This window comes from Balearica regulorum, chromosome 11, assembly GCF_011004875.1.
Source record: "Balearica regulorum gibbericeps isolate bBalReg1 chromosome 11, bBalReg1.pri, whole genome shotgun sequence".
Taxonomy (NCBI): domain Eukaryota; kingdom Metazoa; phylum Chordata; class Aves; order Gruiformes; family Gruidae; genus Balearica; species Balearica regulorum.
Genome location: NC_046194.1, coordinates 8,365,120 through 8,384,609, shown reverse-complemented (window position 1 = coordinate 8,384,609; position 19,490 = coordinate 8,365,120). Strand labels below are relative to the sequence as shown.

The window sequence follows — 19,490 nt, the reverse complement described above, 5'->3', positions numbered from 1 at the left end:
CATTTCTGTATTTTCCTTGAACAGGGTGTTTGGGGTTTTTTTTCCACTGTATTTCGCAGCAAGTGGCCATTTCAGTGTGCAAGCCTCTCCGACCGCATCACATCTGCGTAATAGCTCCTTCCAGGTGTGCAGGGGTTCTTTAGGCCAAAGATTTTCCACTTTTAAAATAAAGGTTGCTTTTCTGCTAGAACGGAATGACAGCCTCTGGAATTTGGTGATTCATTCAGGTGGGTGAGAAGTGTGTCCCCTAGCCTGGGCTGATGAGGAGCTGCTCTGGAAAACAAAGTTGTACCCTCAGCAGCGTCTGCGTGTCCCCAGGCCAGCTTTCATCAGCCGACGTGGTGGCACGGTGGGGTCCGAGGGGAGATGGTGATGTGCTGCATGGGACTATGGCTGAGCCTGGGCATCAGCAGGGCAGCTGAAATCCCACAGCTCTGCAATTTGATGTTGGGATCTGTCCCCTGGACCCATAACTATCACTCGTCCATGAGGCACATAGCTCTGTGTCTGATTTTATTATGCATGACATATGTTTGGAGGAGTCTTTTCCAGATGAAGTTTGTTCCTCTGGTGTGACTTGATCCTGGGATGGCGGGGGGGGGGGGGCTGCATGTGGATAATCATCTGAATTTTAGTCTTTTAGCCCCATCCTCTCCTAAAACAGAGTGCTTGAACAAGCCATGTTTTCTGTAGCTCTACAGGAACTTTGTCCACACCTTACGGGAAACCTCTGGGAAAGATGAAGACAGCTGACACACTCGACATGCCTTCCTGGGGGTTTCCAGCAACCAGCCCATCGCAGCCCGAGCGTGGTGGGCTGGGAGCCGGAGCAGAGCTCCTGCATTGCCAAGCAGCCATGCGAGGGGGGCCGAGGCCGGGTGTGGGGCTCCCAGCACAGCAGCCACTCTATGGGAGCCACCCGGCTCCTGTGGTAAATGTGAGATGAGCTGAGGTCTCTCAGCCCTCTGCAAACAGGCTGCAGGCTGCAAGCTCTGAGAAGTGCCGTGCGTCTGTCGGTAAGAGTGACTTGTACCTAGAAACTGCAGCGGATTTGCTCCCAGCGTCACGGGACGAGGGGTTGGGGCTGCAGCACCTTCTGCCGTCCTGTTCCTGGAAGGACAGGAGATACCCTGCTCACGCCAGAGCTCTGGTTCACCTGGGCTGGAGCCACTTTTTGGAAATGCCTCTCCTCTGGGCAGAGGGGAACGCTGAAACTGGTGTATCCAATGCCATACCATTGCCAAGTGCTGTGTGTGGCCCCATCTATTGACCTCATTTTTGAGTGTGTAACACCCTTTGTGGAAAGGATGCCTAGCACAAACAGCTCAGCAGGGTGTTTGGAGACCTGCAGCTCTCTGGGCAGTGACCAAAAAAACATTTGGAGCAGGTCTTCCTGGTGACAAGTGTGTCTGGCTGTGACGGAAATGGTGTGCTAGTGGGCAGAAGAGCTCGATCTGCAACACAGCCTTTTGCCACTGGTATCTGTGTTGAAAAGCAAATATCTCCCTTGAGAAAATAAAGTATTGGTGGAACAGCTCATCTTCACAGCAGCCATGGTTTTAGCTTTCTCACTGTTTAGTAAGAGAAATATCTCAAAGACCCTCGTGTCGATGCTTTTGGTAGCACCACCCCACTGCAGCGCTGCCATGGGAAGTCTCTGTCCTCCATCTGGTGCATCCTGAGAGCACTGCAGGGAGCGGCAGTCCTTGGCATTTGTCATTGCGCTGCCACCATTTTCCTCTGCAGAAGCCCCCCCCCCCCCCCCCCCCTCGGCTGCTGGGACCACTAGTGTGGGGGCGGGAGCTTGGGGCTGAGGCCGTGGTGCTCACAGCATTGTGGTGTGCTGGCCCATGGCTCACAGCATTGTGGTGTGCTGGCCCATGGCTCACAGCAGCTGCGGAGGTCCTGCACGTGCAGTGTGTGCCAGGACTGCTGCAGAGGAAAGCAAAAGAGGAAATGAATTCCTGGTGTGTTTCAACACTCCCACTTGTCACACACAGCTGCCTCTGCACTGCTTGGGCACAAACTTAGTAAGGCGCGAGCTGGGACTGGAGGTGCAGGGGATACCCTTGTCCTTATGGCCGGGTGTTTCCCCTGATCTCTGCAGCAGAAGCTCCTTTGCTTTGCAGCGCTGGAAAGAGGGAGCCAGGATTTAGTCCGGGAGGTACCTTCCCACTCTGGCAGGGTGGTTTCCATAGCACCAGGGACGTTCTATTTCCACTTCTGCATGTGTTGTTTCCTTTTAATCTTACTAGCGAGGCAACGCTGAGCTGGTCTTGCTGCTCAGGTTTCTGCGCACAGGTGGTAGTTCCTACAAAAGGGGTGCCATGCACCCCTGCCTGGGGGTTGTCTGTGCCACTGTGGCCATCAGTGAAATCAGCTGAGCAGGGTCAGAGCTCAGCCCAGACCCAGGCTTTGCACTGCTTCTGGTCATGGCTTCGGGGCTGCCAGGCCGGCTCGGGGTTGTCACTCGCTCTTACCCCCTCCGACGCTGAGCACACACTAAGCCAGACCTGGGCTCTGCACCAGCCCTGCTCCCATGGCAGTGGGGGAAGCGGAGGTGGCTGGACCTTGAGGAGACACACACCAGCCATGAGGCACTGCTTCCTTGGCCGTGCAAAGGAAAACCTGCAGCTGGACTCTGTTCAGATGGAGAAATTCCCAAAACATCAGCACTTTGTGGGTGTTGGACTTGCTCTCTGCTTGACTGCAGGGCTCTTCTGGCATCACCTATGGCACCATGTCCTGACACAGAAGACCTTCATTTTTAGCAACAACTTCCCAGGTGATTGTGTGCGGCAGGGATGGAGGGATGGACAGGGTGGGGCAGGGAGCCGGAGAAGTCAGTAGATGGCAGAGTTGGTTTAGCATCTACTGTCTGCCATGTCTATTGCAGGCTCACAGGGATTTTATGATGGATTTGTCAGCAAGATGATGCCCCAAAGCTTGGGCTATTGCAGCCTGGCCTAGGAGCAAGCTGTGGCTGAGGCTGCTGCAAACCAGCTGGTTGGGGCAAGCATTCACGCTGTGATGCTGCAGCAGCGGCAGGGCTGGCACCGAGCAGGGAGAGGGCTCCTCGCGACGCCTACGTCCCTGGCTCAGAGCATCACAGCTTACAGCGCCGAGACAAAAGGGCTGTGGGTTACCATTGCAGTATCTATTGCATGCTATTGAAGGCGATGCCGTTCTGCCTTTGCATCACTTTGCAAGAGATTCAAGATCGGTTTTGCTGCCTCCGACTGTGTGTGCATCGTCTTGGTTGGGCTTTCAGACGGAGCGTTACTAGAGAGCATGGCTGCGTGTGGATTTCCACCCGAGCACAGATGTCCCCAGGCGCTGCCTTCTCCATGGGGATGGTTAATCCCAGGCAGGGGCTGGGGGATTTTTCTCCCCAAAGCCCTCAGAACAGTGCTCCTTGTCTGCCCCTCACACCTTTGGCTGCTCAACTTTGCTGGCTGATCTCCTGCCACTGCCAGCAGTGTCACTCTCTCTTGCTCACTTTGGGGCTGTGCATGACCCCAAGGGGATCCCCATGATCCTGAGGGATGAGCACGGCCTCCCAGGGGATTCAAAAGTCAACAGAGGGAGAGGGGAGAAATGACGGTGAAGACTGAAAGGGTTGAAATGCAGTGAAGAGCCATGGAGGCAATTCTTGTGGTGGTGAAGAAAGCCCTATGATGAAAGCCTTATGGAGGTCAATGTGTGTAAGGTTCTGAAAAAGATGAGTAATTTGCATTCATATTGCCTTGGCAGGGGGATTGTGGTTTAATGCAGAGGAGACAGGCAGAAGATTAAATTAGTGGCTGCCAAATCAACCCTGGGAGATTGCCTATCTTTTGATAATTTCCAATCAGGATCCAGATGATTTGCTGCAAGATGTGTTGGTGCCATGCAGTCCTGGTGGGATAACCAGGCACAGCCAGCCTGGGGCTCAGCCAGTGCGAGGGTCTCACTGCAAACCTCTGAATATGGAGGGAAGGGCTGTGCAGGACGGCAGCTGATCCACATTGCATCTCACTCACCTCCCATGAATCCACCCGAAATCCTTGAGGTCCCATCCCTCCCAGTGCTGCACATGGCATGACCTTCTGAACTTTGGCCAAGAGCTGTGAAACCCTCCTTAGGGCACAATGCAAACCCTGACCTACGGGCACGTCCCACCTGCATGGCCAGGGACCCTCGTGGGACAGTGGGATCCGGGAGCTGGGTGGCTCTGCCATGGCAAGGCTGGGTTTGGCCCCGTGGAGCCCAGCAAGTGCTTGGAGCTGGCCCCAGCAGCGGCTGCTGGGGGGCTCAGCCCCACAGGGTGAGGAGGAATGGCAGCATCCCCCCCTCTCCCCCTGCGGCTTTTGTTTTGTTTGTGAGTCCCACACGGATACCGAAGGCGCAGTCCCGGCTACCTTTCAGTCCCATCCCGATGAGGTGTGTGGGGGAGGAAGGGGCGATGCAAAGGTGATGCTGGGACCCTCCCCACCCACCCCATCGCACCGCGCCGTGGGAGGCAGCCGCTGGCGTTGGCAGCCCCGCAGCCTCCCGCGGGTTTTGCTTTTCCCCGCTCCTACCCTCTCCTTTCACAACATGAAAGAGCAGAGCCTTGCCAGGGCGTTTCACTGCGGCTTTGATGGTCGCAGGCCCCCGCACCCTGTGCCGGGGAGAGCTGCTTTCGGCACTCGCCCGAGTGTGGGGGGATGCATGGGATGCTCCCGCTCCCTTCCGCTGTGACTCAGGCAGCAGGGGCTTGTTTGGCAGGGACGGGGCCATGGGGCTCCCCGCACCAGGCTCTATTTTTAGGAAGCCAGGAGAGGTAGGTGCAGCTGTCACAGCAAGAAGTTTCTAGTGCGCTTTGTGGTTTCTCAGCTTCGATAAGGCTCAGCATCAGCAATTTAGAGGCTGGATGCTCTCCGTGGCTCAGCACAGCAAGACTGGCATCGCTGCCCAGATGTGCAGCCCAGATGTGGCATGAGACCCACATGCCCTTCGGGGCCCTCCGTCCTCTGTGGGGTCACTGGGGCTTGTTTCTCCGCCTTCCCTGCTCTTCACCCACCTCAGTCCCCTTGGGGAAGGGCTGGCTCAGGGTGCGTCCATGGGTGGTACAACAGGATGGGGAGGTGAGGAGATATGGAGGGAAGGGGGCACAGGGGACGATGGCCCTTGGAACAGGGTGGCTTAAAGGGACAGCAGCAAGCCAGTGCCATGCCCTACAGCTCTTTCCCATTGCTCTTTGCTGCTCTGGAGGGTGGCAGAGAAGGGGCTGTCCCCTCACGTCTCTGGGGAAAATGCAGCGGAGATGGCACCTTACACCCTGCTCTGATCTACCTGCTGGGCAGTGGGAGCCTGGGACAGGTCATGTTCATGTCTGCTGGTGCTTGGAACTTCTGTTGACCTCCACATGGGGTTCTCCATGGCTGAGGGCCATGGTGAGCGGTGGGACTGCAGCCTGCCATTGCCATGGTGGCTACAACCACCATCTTCTGCTCTTTTCTTCCACAGAGAGATGTGACCATCACAAGTATTGACACCTTCATCTGTCCCTGAGGCTGCTGCTTGCTGCCTTGGACTCCAAAAGCTTTCTTTCATTCATACCAAGGTGAAAAATGAACAGAAACTGCAATGCAACCTTTCCTTCTCCGGATGCTGATGATGTGTTCTGTGGTGTTCTGGCTATGTCTGTTCCCTCTTCCTCTCTGGTGAGTGGGTTGTCCTGGAGACATGAGAGCTCAGAGGATGCAGGAGAGGGAAAAATCTAGAGAAGTGACAAAGCAAATGGTGGAAAAGGTCAAAGTTCCCTTCTGCCCATGGCCCTGTGCTGAAGGGACTTGATTTAGCTTTCTCTCATAGGTTCTCGTCTGCATTCCTCCCACGGCATCGCAGGCAAACTCCTTTTGTGACTCAGAATAAAATCTTCTTTTTGAATGTATTGTTCTTAGTACTGCACAGCACCCAGCTTTTGTTAATTGTAAAGAGCATGTGGGGTGAGCAGCACATTTTAAAGAGCTAGTTGCAAAACCACAGCGGGCACCCAAAAAAAAACCAAAAATCACTCTCGTCTCATCAGCTTTCACCTTGCTGCCTTCAGAAATGCTCCCAGGCTTTGGCAGATCACCGGGGCAGGCAACCGGATATTTTCTCGGTAAACAAAACTCTGAGCACTGAGTACAAGTGGAGACAATTTGCTGATCAGCGGAAATACCACAACTAGGTCAATAGGAATGCAAGCGATGGATCACATTTTCCCATCGTCTCACCCGGCGGTTATCTGGCTGGAAGAACTGTGCCATTTTGGGTTCACAAGTGGATGGGTATGGTCACGATCAGAGGGTTTAAGGGTTGAAAGAAAACCCTGTTGGTTTCTCTGTGGTGGGCTCATCACCAGGTGAAGGTGTGATTTCACCTTCCCTGGAGTTATCCCATACAGACAGACTCTTCCCTCTGGTGCTGGGTCCTCTCTCCATTGCCCATTGTCCCTCTGGACCATGCCCCTCTTTCCCCAAGGCTGTGTCCCCTTTCTGCTATGCTCCCCCATGTTCCTACAGCAGCCAAGCAGTCAAGAATGTGCAACCATGGTATTACCTGGACCTGGCATGGGATAATGTGGGTTTTGAGGATTTTGAGTCTTTCCCCCCATCCCTACCATCCACATGGAGCAGTGAGATGGCAACAGAGCATGTCCACAGGGGTCAGCACCACCACACACCCTGCGCAGCTCTGTTCTCCTGGGCTGCCTGGCTCTGAACAGCAACAGTGATGGGATGGTCCGATGAGGCTCTGCCTTCCCCAGAGCTCGATCATCACCTCATGGTAGATCTGGCACTACTGGCATCGACTCTTGGCTCAAGATGGAGAAGCCGCAGGACCTGGTGGTGTGGGGTGGAGGAGGTGGCTCCCAAGGGCTTGCTCCCCACCAGCCGGGGCAGCGAGGGGCTGAATTGCTGATGTGGAGCAATGGTTTCCTGAAGAGGAGCTGCCAGCCTGCCCTCCCCACTGACAAACCTCTGCCAGGATCCCCACTGTCATATTTTCCACCGTTTCTCCCATCAGGGTGCTGGTGACTAGTGACTCTCAGTTTCCTGATTTGCAGCACAAGCTGGCCAACCCTCTGGTGATGTTTTGTACTGGGTAACCAAAACCAGAGCCTTTCCCCATCCTCCTTGCCAAACCCTGCAGCCCCTCCGAGGCTGCCGCCAGCTCCAGCCTCCCCAGCAAGGTGCGTGCAACGGGGCCGGCAATGCACTCAGGTTTCCGGCGTTACCTACAGGTTCTTCTCATTTCGGCGAAACAGTGACGGGTAACTATCCATAAACGGCTTTGAAAAGGTTTCGTCTGCTGGGGACAGCCAGAGCTCAGGAATAGCTGTGCAAAACCTTGCTTGCTGCTCTCTGCAACATTCACTGCTGTGGTTTCACACGTTATCGGCTGCTTCTCAGTCCTGACACTCAGGATTCGGGGAAAGTATTAAATGATGACTTCTCATGTCGTTTTGTTTCTCATGTAGAGACTTCCCCAAATGTGAATGCTAAATTCAGAGGAAACTCTGAAGAGCCGTGGAAAATGCCAGTGAGCACCGTGGGGCTGAGGCATGGAGCAAGGGCTTTGGGGAGCTGGTGCTGCTCCCCACCATGGCCTCGTGGCCCTCAGCTGTGTGGGGTGTCCTTGGCGATGTCCACCACGATGTGGCTTTTTGCCTGTGGCAAGCTCACCATGGCAGGGACAGTGTGTAGGAGCTCGGTGTCAGACCAGACCCCCGTGAGGAGGTCAGGGCTGGCCTTTCCAAAGATAATGCCCATTTTAAGGTTAAAAAGGAATAAAAGCAGTGGCTTGGCAGTACCCCCAGGCTCTGCGTGGGCTTGGTCCCATGCACAGCAGGGCTGCAAGCCCAAGGGAGCAGGTCTGAAGCCCAGTGATGCTGAGGAGACCCTCTTCTGCATCCCCAGTTTGAGTCATCTCAGTGCTGCCAGGAGGATGGTCCTCTGGGGGCTGGGAAGCCCCGGTGAGCTGGACAGCAAGGCAGCCCTTGGATGGCGAGGGTGTGTGGGCAGCCCTCAGGGCACAGGCACACAGGGGCAGGGACCCCAGGGCCACTCTCTGCTCTAGAAGGCAGAAGTGACACTTGGGGGGCTGGCAGCCCCATCCCAAAGCTCTCCTTGTTGCAGAGGGGTGACAGTCCTGGCATGGTGAGGGGTTACTTGGCTCTAAACACCAGCCAGGGCCCCAGCCTCGAGCTGTCCTCTGCCCAGCTGATGAATTGCTGCCCACAAAGACCCTGATGCCATCCCACACTTGTGATTTGGATGCTATGTTTAGGAATATGGTGGCATGCCAATGTCAAACTCTGACTTGGCTGCAGAAATGTTTGTGCTTTGTTACCAGCTTTTGCATTTGCAGCTCACAGCACCCTAACCACACAGGACAGGATGCAAGCGAGTGGGTAGACAGCAAAAGCAAAGGCTGGACTCCATCCTGCAACGTTTTGAGCATCACTGACAAGGCACTGTGTACCCTCCTCTCCTGGGGCTGCTGGTGAGCAGCACCCTGCTCAGCACTGATTCTAGTAGGATCCAACTCTTTATTTGCTGCATCCACATCTGATAAGAGCATTGCCTTTAGCATGCTACTTTCAAAACAACTTTACATGATGGCTTGATGACTGCCTTCAAACCAGTGCCCCAGCCCTCCTCGCAGTATAGCCTTGCAGTTCTCCTCTTCTGCACCCCAACAGAAACCCAGATTTATCCTCTTTGCATGGAGGAAAGGAGGTCTGTCCTCTGTTGCAAGCAGTAAGGACCCCTCTGCATTTGCCCTAAATTATTTTGTCGATGGTGCATGGCCGCACAAGTGTCAGATGCCTGCAGAGCTTTGGGGCAGGACCTTACCTCCCTGTTGCCAGCTCAAGAGGTGCAGGGGCATAGAGGGGACCTGCATTGCTCAAAGTTGCGTGGCAGTGATGCTGGGAGGTCAGCAGCTGGCAGGAGTGCCTGCATCCCCAACAGCCCTTTTCATGCCTGGGTATATAGATATAGATAACATGGGTAAAGGGGTACAGGGTCTGAGCCAGCTTCGCCCTTGGGTGCAGGGTGAGCACCTCATGAGGGTACCAAGAAAGCTGCTTAACACTTATCTCTCCAAAGTGATGGCCAAGCACCAAGACCTAAAGTCCCGCTGTCTGTTGAGGAGCATGAAAGCTCCTCTCTATGGGTCACAGTGCCCATAGAGATGGTCCTTTCTCCAGGATCATCCAGCCTATCCAGGCACAGACTTCACCCATGGGGAGCACAAAGGAAGGCCAGAAACCAGCACAACCTACCTGCCTCAGCCAAGTGTCTTCGCTGCAAAATGATCCTTCTCATGAAGAAAGCAAAGGACAAAAAGCCTTTCTTCCTGTTTTGAGAAACAACCAACTTTCCAAGTGCTTCCTAGCCCCTGGCAGCCCACAGTGCTGTTCAGCAGCTCTGTCTGTGTATTCATGGTCTTCATTTCTTTGAAGACAACTTGCCATGAAACTTTCATGCACAACAGCAAAAAAACATCGGGGCATAGTCTGGAGTGTTTCAAGGGCAAATATGAATATATGGAATAAGAACCTCTCTCTGGTTCTGGTAGAACAATAGGAAAAAGAATGGAAGTGCACCAGAGAAGAAAGTCTAAGCAACCCTTTTTTGTTGTGGGAGACAGTAGTGAACAAACCTACCCACTATGAAGAGGTTTTTCCAGGAAGTGTAGGTTGCTGCAAACTGTATCCCTTGAGCAGCGGGTGCTCGCACAACAGTTCAGTTCTCATGCTGCTTGCAAGCAGCGCATTTGAAGGAGCCCCAGCAACGTACACGGAGGATGAACGAACCCTACAGCCCTACAACATCCCGACCCATCAGCAACACCTCGCCCAACACCATGAAAATGTTCATGGGCTTCCTCGCTGTATTTATTGTAGCACAGACGATTGGGACCGTACTCTTCTGTTTGTATCTTCACATGAAGATGGATAAGGTAAGAGGAGAAATAAGGTTCTCTCTGCTGGATTGCTAACGCGATTTGCCTTCAGCCATGGTGAGATGTGCTCACCAAAAGGATGAACATGGTAGAAGATGATGCTGGCCACTGGATGGATGCAGGAGTGGCATTTATTACACCCGTGTTCTCATTTCTGCTTTAATTTGCCACTAAGGTGTATGCTGAGGAAGAGATCTGTTCTCTTCATTAACAAAACAAGAATGGATCAAACATGAAGAGCCGTCAATAGCAAATCTGACAGCTCGTGGCCAGTCTGGGGAGAGGAGAGTGTGGTTTAAACACATAAGTGGCTATTTTAGGCTTGTTGGTGGTTTTTCTGGTGCCATAGCACTTGGCAACACTGTGACGCTAATTGCGAGGATGGGGGAGTCCAGAAATGACACTTACTTATTTTACTGTTTGCATATATGAGTTTTACCAACATCTCACTTCAGATGCTGTCTTTCTGTTTAGAGAAGAAAAGAGCGGATTTTAGTACTTTTTGTCTTTTTTTGAAGAGACACAGTATTGGTGATCCCATCCCATACTTGGGACAATATTTGCCAAAAAAATTAAAAACTGAAAAGCTGTTTTTGAGGTTGCCATGACTGCAGCCACACTGCACGATGCTTAAAACCACCGATCTAAAGCTACTTTTCTCCAAAGCAGAAAAGACTACCAGCTAAAGAAATGTGTCTAAAACCCAGAATGAGTTCTCCTTACTAGATGCAATGATAAGATCATCATTACTGATTTTTAAATGTGTTGTCTCAACTTAAATTGAAATTTAAGTGGGTGACTTCTGATCTTCAAGGGTGGAGAGCAATCCTGGGCTTAAAAGTCAAGGGGACGGAAGGGGACTTTTTGCTGCACAGGGGTTGCAGCCTGGGGTGAAGGGGTGAGTAGAGGGTCCCTGGTGGAGCAAAATGTGGCAGCACAGGGCCGTGGCGGAGGATCAGAGGCAGCCGAAATGCGATCACAGGTGGCAGGGGGATTTCAGATACCTTCAGAGCTTGCAGCAGGGCTTCAAACCTGACCCTCCGCATCCCAGTGCTGCCTGTGTTGAGCGCTCTGCCAGGCTGCGTGTCCTCATGTCTGTCTGCACTTCCCTTTACCATTTAGCTGAATGTTAGATTTTTACAAAAAACAGGTTTAATGTCAAAAATGTGTATTTTTTTTAAAAAAATATATAACTAATTTTTTCCTTTTTTTTACTTTCTGGGTTTTTTTTAATCTGATTTTTAAAATCTGAAACTCTTGGCAGAATTCAGCCCCAACCCACAAGTTGTTTTGGTCTCTTGGCAGCTCTTTTAGTCAGTAAGCTAGCAAAAAAAATTAAAACCCACCCTGGGCAGGGCAGCACGGGGCTGAGCGAGCATGCCAGCTGCCTGCCAGGGCCACTGGGGCAGCAGCAGTGAGCCCCGAGCCACTCACTCAGCTTCCTGTGCTGCCGGCTGTAAATGCAGGTGAGTGGATATTTGCCACCTGCCTTTGGGAAAAGGCAGAGTGGGAAGTTAAAATTCATTATCAAGATGATAGAAAATAGGAAGGGATCCTGAGCAATCCTCGTCTCATCCAGCATTGCCAACCAGGCTCAGCCCCGTGGGTGCAATGCGCGGCGGATGTGGGTACAGATGCTGTGCCGGGCAGCTGGTAGGAGCACTTGGTACCCGCAGTGTGTCTGCCCGGCTCATCCCGGTGCTGAACAACCCACCCTGAGCTCTCCAGGCTGCAATTTATCGCTGGCAGGAATACAGCGTGGCTCTGCTGCCAGCTGCTGCAGGTGTCCCGCTAACATACCATTCACCCTCTCTTCTCTTCCCCGCCGGCAGATGGAAGAGGTGTTGAGCTTCAATGAAGATTACATCTTCCTGAGGAAAGTACAGAAATGTCAGACGGCAGAAGGTCAGAAGTCGACATTACTGGACTGTGAAAAGATTTTAAAGGGCTTCCAGGACCTCCAGTGCAAGGTACACTGCAGTTAGGTGGACAAGACCCTGCTGAAGGTGGAGGGGGGCTCCCAGGGACACACACAGCTTCGCCCAAAGCTTTTTTTAAAAAACATGGGTGCCCTTTACCTTGAGGCTGCACAGCACATGCCCTTTTTTAAACTACATTCGTTTTACACTGCATTTTTACACTATATTGATATATATATATATGAAAAATCTCATCCATTTTTTTTCCCAAAACAATCTTGGTCAGAGCACATCCAGCTGCAACATGATGAGGGAAGCTCAGGGCTTGTGGTGGGAGGGATGGGGCTGCAGCCACCCTGGCTCTGCACTCTCATCCCAGTCTGAAAAATGTTGATTTTTCTGCTATCATCTGGCACCTTGCTCCGATCCTGTGCTGGGTGGCTGTGAGGATGCTTGTGGCCGCCTGCCGCTGGGATCACTTTTGCACCTGCTTTGCCCAGGTGTCAATGATGGTGCAAGGCTTGAGCCCGGCAGCACGGCTCCCGGCAGGTAGCGAGGATGAGGAGGGTGCTGTGAAAATGCCACCCCACAAGCTTAGGAATGGCACCTCCAACCGGTGCAGTGGCTCCTCGCATTTGGATGCAAAAGAGCCAACTTGTATTGCAATGTCCTCCTGGAGCGGCTGAGGGGTGCCCAGCCAGGCATGGGGTGCTCTCAGCCTGCTCAGCCCTTGAATCCGCTGCTTAGGAGCTGGCCAGAGCTGGCAAGAGAGGGACATTTCTTCCTCATTGTCAGTGCCCAATGACATCAAATGCCTCAGCTAAACCTTCAGTTTTGCATCAGTACCCAAGTGACAACAGAGAATTGTGTCTGAGATGGGCCCTGCTCAGCAGTCCTGAAAACCCCCTTGTGAAGGGGCAGGGACATGCCCGGCTTGCTGGCTAGCCTCTATGGCTTTAAATGAAAAGGAGATAGGTTTTTGTTTGTTTCTTTTTTTTCAAATAAACTTTCCCAACCACATCATTTTACTTGTATAAAACCTAAGATCATAAGCCCTACAACCCCCCTGCTGCAAACAGCCGGTCAGCTCACGGCCGTATGTGATGCTGAGGAAGGTGCTGGAAGCTCTGCAGTTTTGGGTACCCTCCACCGAGACCTGGCAGGGCTGTCAGGCCCCAACAGCACCAACCTGTGTGATGGCCAGAGCATTCTTTACAGAGGCTTTCAAAATTGTTGATTTGTATATCAAAAAAAAATTAACATACTTTTTTGCTGCTGTTTCAGGATGGGGAAGCCAGCAAAGGGCAGCCCAAGTTTGAAATGCAAAGAGGTGAGTTTTCTGGTGCCACCAGCACACCCGTCACTTGCTGGGGGCAGGAGGAATAGCTTGGCCAGGGAAGGGGTTTCCTCCACCTTGCAACAGCTCACCGGTGCCCCAGGGACATGGCATGGAGGTAGGGGATGGGGCCAGGGTTTGAAGCATCCCTATGGGGTAGGACTGTGCATGGCATGGGGCTGGCAGAGGGGGACACTGGGTATGGCTGTCTCACCAGGGCAGATGGCTGTGGGTGACACATTGCCTGAAGTCAATGAAAATGAGTCCAAAATTAAATCTGTGGCCTTTTTGCATTGCAGGCCATAAGCACCGTGAGCATCCCCATTTGATGCACAAGAATGAGACATCCATAGCAGGTAAGAGGTGGGCACATCCAGGTCCTGCTCCCATGGCAGGCAAGGGGACATAGTCTCCTCCACGGGCTTTATTCCTCAGAGGCTCCACCTTGAAGGCAACTGAGTGTCTTTGCTGAGCAGAGGCCAGATCCTGCCTCACTCAAAGCTGGGGAGGGATGTTGGAGACTGTGTCTCTGAGCTGGATTTGGCCCATAGAGAAATATCAAGGGTGGGAGGTGCCGTGGTCCCTGCAAAGGAGCTGTGCTGCTCAGGGGGGACAGCGGGTGTCAAGGCATCAATAACACCGGCCCTTCAAATTGCAGAGGAGAAGAGGCAGCCGATTGCAGCCCACCTGGCAGGTCAGAAGAGCAGCAAGACAGTCTCAGGTAAGACAGACCCACTCGGCACTGCCTCGGCCAGCGTGCATCCCCTGGCCGGACCCTGCAATCCTGCCGCTGGCTCTGTAAGGGCAGGGACAGGGACAATACAACTCCAGCACAAAAGCGTGTCCCCAAAGGACAGCAAACCTCCCAGTGGTCACATCACCACGTGCACCTGTGCCACGTGGGGTTTGTGCATCCCATGCCGGCTGTCCTCAGTAGCCTTATATATGCCTTCCTAGAAATGCACCACACTGGCTTAATCTTTACAGTGCTTTTTATGAGTGGAAAACTATTTGTCTTCGTATTTAAGGAAACCAACCTCTCACTTTTCTTTTGAACTCAAAATGCAATGCTTTTGCTCTCCTGGTCACACCTTGCCGGGACGGTGGCTGCTGCAGGAGGGCTCTGCTGGCATATTTTATCTGCTGATCTAATTATCTTCTCATCTGTAGTGGTCCTGGCAGCAATATGGACTGGCTGATGACTTTACAGTCACAACATAGATAGCTCCAAACTGATTTAGGCAAGCTCACTTTTTCACAGTCATGGGCACATTAGGTTTGAGAAACACACGTGAGTCCATTTGCATTTGTGCATCCCCCTGCACAGACTGTGGTTGCTCTCGCAGCTCTGTCCCCCAGCGTAGCCTTAGCTGAGGGACATCCTGTAAGATCCTTGCAAGAGCAAGGATTGCCCAAGTGAGTAAGAGCTAGTAAGGCCAGTCTTTCAATCTGGCAAGGATTTCGCAACCTGAGCACTTTTGATTTAATACTGGAGTAACTGCCAGTAATCAGCAACTGCTCTTTCCATCTCTGACGCAGCATTTCACCCAGAACTCAGTCTACCTGTGGAAAGCTTAGAGTTAGATAAGATCAAAGAAGCGAGAAACTCGCTGCATTTTAAAACTCCCTGCTTAAGCACTTGTTGAAGCTATAAAGCAGGTTGAAATTGCCCAGAGAGCAGCAGCTGCCTGGAGCTCAACTCTGCGCCTTGATAGTCGGGCACAGAGGAAACATCCCATGGGATGCACGTGGGGTGCAGCATGGAGCTGGCTGGCTCGCCCAGGACCACCTGTGCCACCCTGCTGCGGGGACTGGGACTCAGGGCTAGGACAGTCAAACCTGTTATTCGCCTTGTTTGCTCACCCTTGCTGCTCTCAGAGGTGTCTCTGTAGGCTGGGGAAGGTAGAGGTCCAAAATCCCTCCTGCAGGTCGTAGCTGAGGTCAGCTTCTTGGTCTCTGTATTGACTTATCTGTACCGAGTCCAGCGGGAGTGCACGTTCATGACCTGCTCTGATGACACCAATAGTGCCCCAAAAGCCCCTTCCAGCTCTGCATCCTGCCAGGGACAAAATTGTGGGTTGTTTATTTTTGCACTTCTTGGCAAAGTTTTGCCTTCTCTGGAGTCCAAGTGGAGGAGGGACTTTAGAGGAAAGGTAGCATCCAGTTCAGAAAAACTGTGTGCCCTGGGATGGGTGCCTCTGCAGACAGGAACGGCAGTGTGGTTTGGCAGTGCTTTGAGGTCTGGCCCATGGTGGCAACTGTGTGCAATCCTCCACCCTAAGGATTTCTACTTAATTGCATGAAGGAAGCAAAATACTCCTCCACTCACATAATCGGTTCAAGGGTATCAAGGCCAGTGACCAGAAACATGGGTTAAACATGTCCTGGCCTTGGGGAAGGGGATGTTGCTCCCCTGGGCTGGGGATGGTGTCCTGGGGTAAGCAGGGTCAGAGGCTGTGATGCCAAATGTCTGTGGAGTGCCCACCCAAAATGAGCCTGCCGAACTGGATGTCTCCTCCTCCCAGCTCATCTGCCGTGCTTTCTCCTACAGTGCTAGAGTGGAAGACGACAATGTATGGCCCCATGAACAACAACTCGATATCCTACCAGGAGGGGAAACTGAAGGTGAAGGAAGCAGGGCTCTACTACATCTACTCCCAAGTCAGCTTCTGCACCAAGGCAGCAACTTCGGCACCCTTCACCCTCTATATTTATTTGTATCTCCCCATGGAAGAGGACCGGCTCTTGCTGAAGGGACTAGACACACACAGCACCTCCATGTCTTTCTGTGACCTTCAGTCCATCCGGGAGGGAGGCGTCTTCAAGCTCCGGGAAGGCGACATGGTCTTTGTCAACGTGACAGACTCAACACGAGTGAACTACAGCCACGGCAGCACCTACTTCGGCATCTTCAAGCTGTAGTGAAGAGGGTCCACCCCCCAAGCTGGGGGTCCAGCCCGACTTTGTTGAGCAAAGTGGCTTTCCCTGTTTCCCGTATTTATGTTCCTCTGCCTCTTTGTTTTTCTTGTTTCTTAATTTGTATATTTTGTTATTTATTAATGATGGCCAAGGGGCCTTAAGAACACAAATGGAACAAAGTTTGAAGCTGTTGTTGTTTGCACTTTGCTTTTTTCTTTTGTTGCCCATAGTTTGGTACGTGCTGGTGTTGTGTGTCTGGGTCCACCATGCCCCGTGCACGTGATAGGGTGGGTGTCCTCGTTATGTCACAAGAGCTTTATTTAGCAAACTCTACCATCAACATTTCTTTCCTAACAACGTAGGACGGCTCAGGGCACTCCAGTCAAACTAGGTTCATACATATCTCCTGTACCAATCTGCTTACAAAACATCAACGGAAAAACATTAAAAGGCTTAGGAACGTCTCCTCTAAAGGAATCAATCAGCCAAGCGCTGTCCTTACGTGCTAGCTGCTGGTGATGCATCGTTGCCACCCTAACTGTCTGCTTTATTTTGAGAACCCCCTTTTTTCCACCCATGCCTATCTACAAAATTCAGCCAGCCTTCTTCCTTAGGGTGACACTGCCTTGTCCCGGCTCACCCTCAGTGACATTCGCCCCACATCAGAAGGGTGATCGGTGGCTGAGAGGGGACTGCTGATTTCAAGCTAGAGCATGGGTAAGGCACCAGCAGTGCTCTGCTCGGGGACCCCAATCCGCTTGCCAGACTGTCCTCCTCCCACCTCTGCAGGTAGAGGACCCTCTACCTGTGGACTGTTTCACTTCCCTGTGGAAGGGGCGTTGGCCTCCACCATCAACTTTGGACCTGCCTCCTCTCCTGAGACGCCTCTTACCCTAGGAGGAGAACCAGGAAAGCACAGGGGTGGCAGGACTGACTGCTTCTTCCCAAGCCCTCCGAGTTCCATGTGCAGAGCATCTTCTGGTTGTCCTCAGTGAGGACACTGCTGCCCACAGCAGCACTTTTCCTGGAGCTCCAGAAGAGCAGGACTGTGCAGACCAGCAGGACCATCTCTCGGGCAGGGGGTACCTGAGTGATACCGCACACTGGGGTCTCCCTGACTCTCTTCTCCAGGTTGGCCTGCAGGGAAGGTGAGCTGAGCCACAGCAGGGCACAACGATGTTGACGCAGCATTTTTTAAAAGCCTCTAAAGATGCCAAAGGTGGCAAGCCTGGACCATTTGGTTATACAGGTCACCCTTGTTGGAACGCAAAAGTTTGGAGATACTTCTGGAAGGCAACAGGTTTGCAAGTGGAAGAGCTTTGAGATTTGAGCAGTCCTTAGGGTTTGCTTGGCTGGAGACTGCAGGTCTGGTCCTAACATGGTGCCTGAGTGCCATCACAGCTGGGATGGATGGGGCAGTCTTTCCATAGCTCATTGCAGTGCTGCGTGCCTGACATGGCCCCCTCCCACAGTCAGTAGAGGACAGCTCAGAGCCAGTCTGGTTTAACTGTAATTTAATATGTATTTGTTGGCTGTTCTCCAAAAATGCTGAACTTCGTCAGGGAACAGACCTGACACCATGTATAAAAACTATTTCTATAACTCAAACCATCTTATATTCATAAACAGAGAGGGACTGCATGCCAAGGGACTGTGCGTGGCCGTAGCTGTGTTTTGCAGCATATTTCCATGGTTCCCCCTTCCCGAGTGTGGGGTTTCGTGCACCGTCTCCCTACAACTAACACAATTTATGGATTAAGAGATAGGGTGCTTTCTGTGCTTTGAAAGCTGCTCACCCTTCTCAGCCCCAGGCTGGGATTTCCCAGGGTCCTGCTTGAGGTCTGGGGGCTGAGAGGGCAGTGGGGTGGTACTTGGGGGGAGGCACAGGGCCAGGCAGCAGCGGGGGCATTTTGGCTGGAAGAGGGAGCAGGGATCCCCCTGCCCTGGGACAGCACCAAGGCACCAGGGCTGGAGCCCCCAGCACAGCTGTGGAGCAGAAGGGTGGGGGCTAATTTAAGGGGATTTAGGACAGCTGGCTGGGAGGGGACTATTCTTGCCTGCCCTAAGGTCATGGGACCTGTAGAGATGTCTCTGCTTTGGAGCAGAGGAATGGATGCTGCACAAGGTGGGATCCTGTGACTGCTGCGTGTGGGAGGGCAGGGGCTGGGCAGCCACCACCTCCTGCGGTGGTATGGGTCCCACCACATCCCTGCTGCTGCTGAAGCCTGGCCAGCCCCTGTGGGCTGGGTTTGCGGAGGCAGCACTGGGGTGGCTGGAGAGCCCTGAACCTCTGCAGGGGAGGTGGAGGTGCCTGGCTCTGGTGGGAGTGTGGGTGGGAGCCACAGGAGAAACCAAAGACCATGCAAACCAGCACGATCTGAGAAAGGAGAAAAAGTTGGCTGGGAGTGAGCAGATGGGGAGAGGAGAGCTGTGAGGAGCATGTGTGTGGCCATTCTTGGGTGGCCAAAACCTTCAGGAGCAGAAATGCTGTTTGTTACAGGCAAGGGGAAATCGTGATTGGCGCACAGCCTTGAAACCCCCCCGCAGCCCCCAAACTTTGGTGGTCTGGAGCATCCGCTGGAGGGTTTGGGCCAGGCTGCGATCCCCAGCCTAAATCACTGAGAGGGATCTGGGAGCTGCAAATAACATGAATAAATAGATTTCCATGCATGGTTGGGGGAAACAATTAAAGAGAGGAGGAAAAAAATAGGCATAAAAGAACTCTAGAAAGCATGCAGCAAGAGCAGCAGGTGCCAACTGCCACCTCCACTGCCCGTGGGCTGCCTGCCTGGCCCCAGCCCCCTGCCCGCACTGCTGCCTTTCCCGGGGCTTTTGTTTCTTGCCTCTGTTTCTTCACTTGCCAAAAATAGCCCGCGGGATTCGGTTGTGAGGTAGTGCGTGGGAGGGGAGGAGATGCGATTGCTACCATCCAGCTGTGGCCTTCTCCCGAGCGGCTTTGTTCTCCTCCCTGGCCCCTGCCCGGTGCTGTGGCAAGCACAGGTTTCCTTTCCCCGTGGAAAGTTTGAAGACTGTCAATATATTTTTCCCTTGACGTGGGGCCTCTCTGTCACTCCTTGGGCTCTGAATTTTATGGTTTCTGACCAGATTTTTGTTCTCCTTTCTGACTAAGGAAGGGAGAAGGGGATGAGAGGGTGATAAATACGTGGGGCACATCAGCAGGACTGGCGTGGGGGGTCGTGGATGAACAGCAGCGGGAACAAAGAGCAGCATGGTCATCTGGGAGAGGTGCTTGCATGGCTCAAGAAACAATGAGCTCACTGGGAAATATTTTTTTAAAGTTTTATATAAGAAATGAGATTTTTTGGGTTTGG

At 52.8% G+C, this 19,490-nt stretch overlaps 1 protein-coding gene across 1 annotated transcript; it reads left to right on the top strand.

The window, feature by feature from the left end:
- The first annotated feature begins 9,709 nt into the window (after positions 1-9,709).
- On the top strand, positions 9,710-17,760 carry CD40LG (CD40 ligand). The gene is made up of 6 exons (XM_010303435.2): positions 9,710-9,981; positions 11,817-11,954; positions 13,188-13,233; positions 13,539-13,595; positions 13,898-13,960; positions 15,791-17,760. The coding sequence occupies exons 1-6, from the start codon at positions 9,826-9,828 to the stop codon at positions 16,159-16,161; spliced, it is 831 nt and encodes a 276-aa protein (XP_010301737.1). The 5' UTR covers positions 9,710-9,825; the 3' UTR covers positions 16,162-17,760.
- Positions 17,761-19,490: the final 1,730 nt, after the last annotated feature.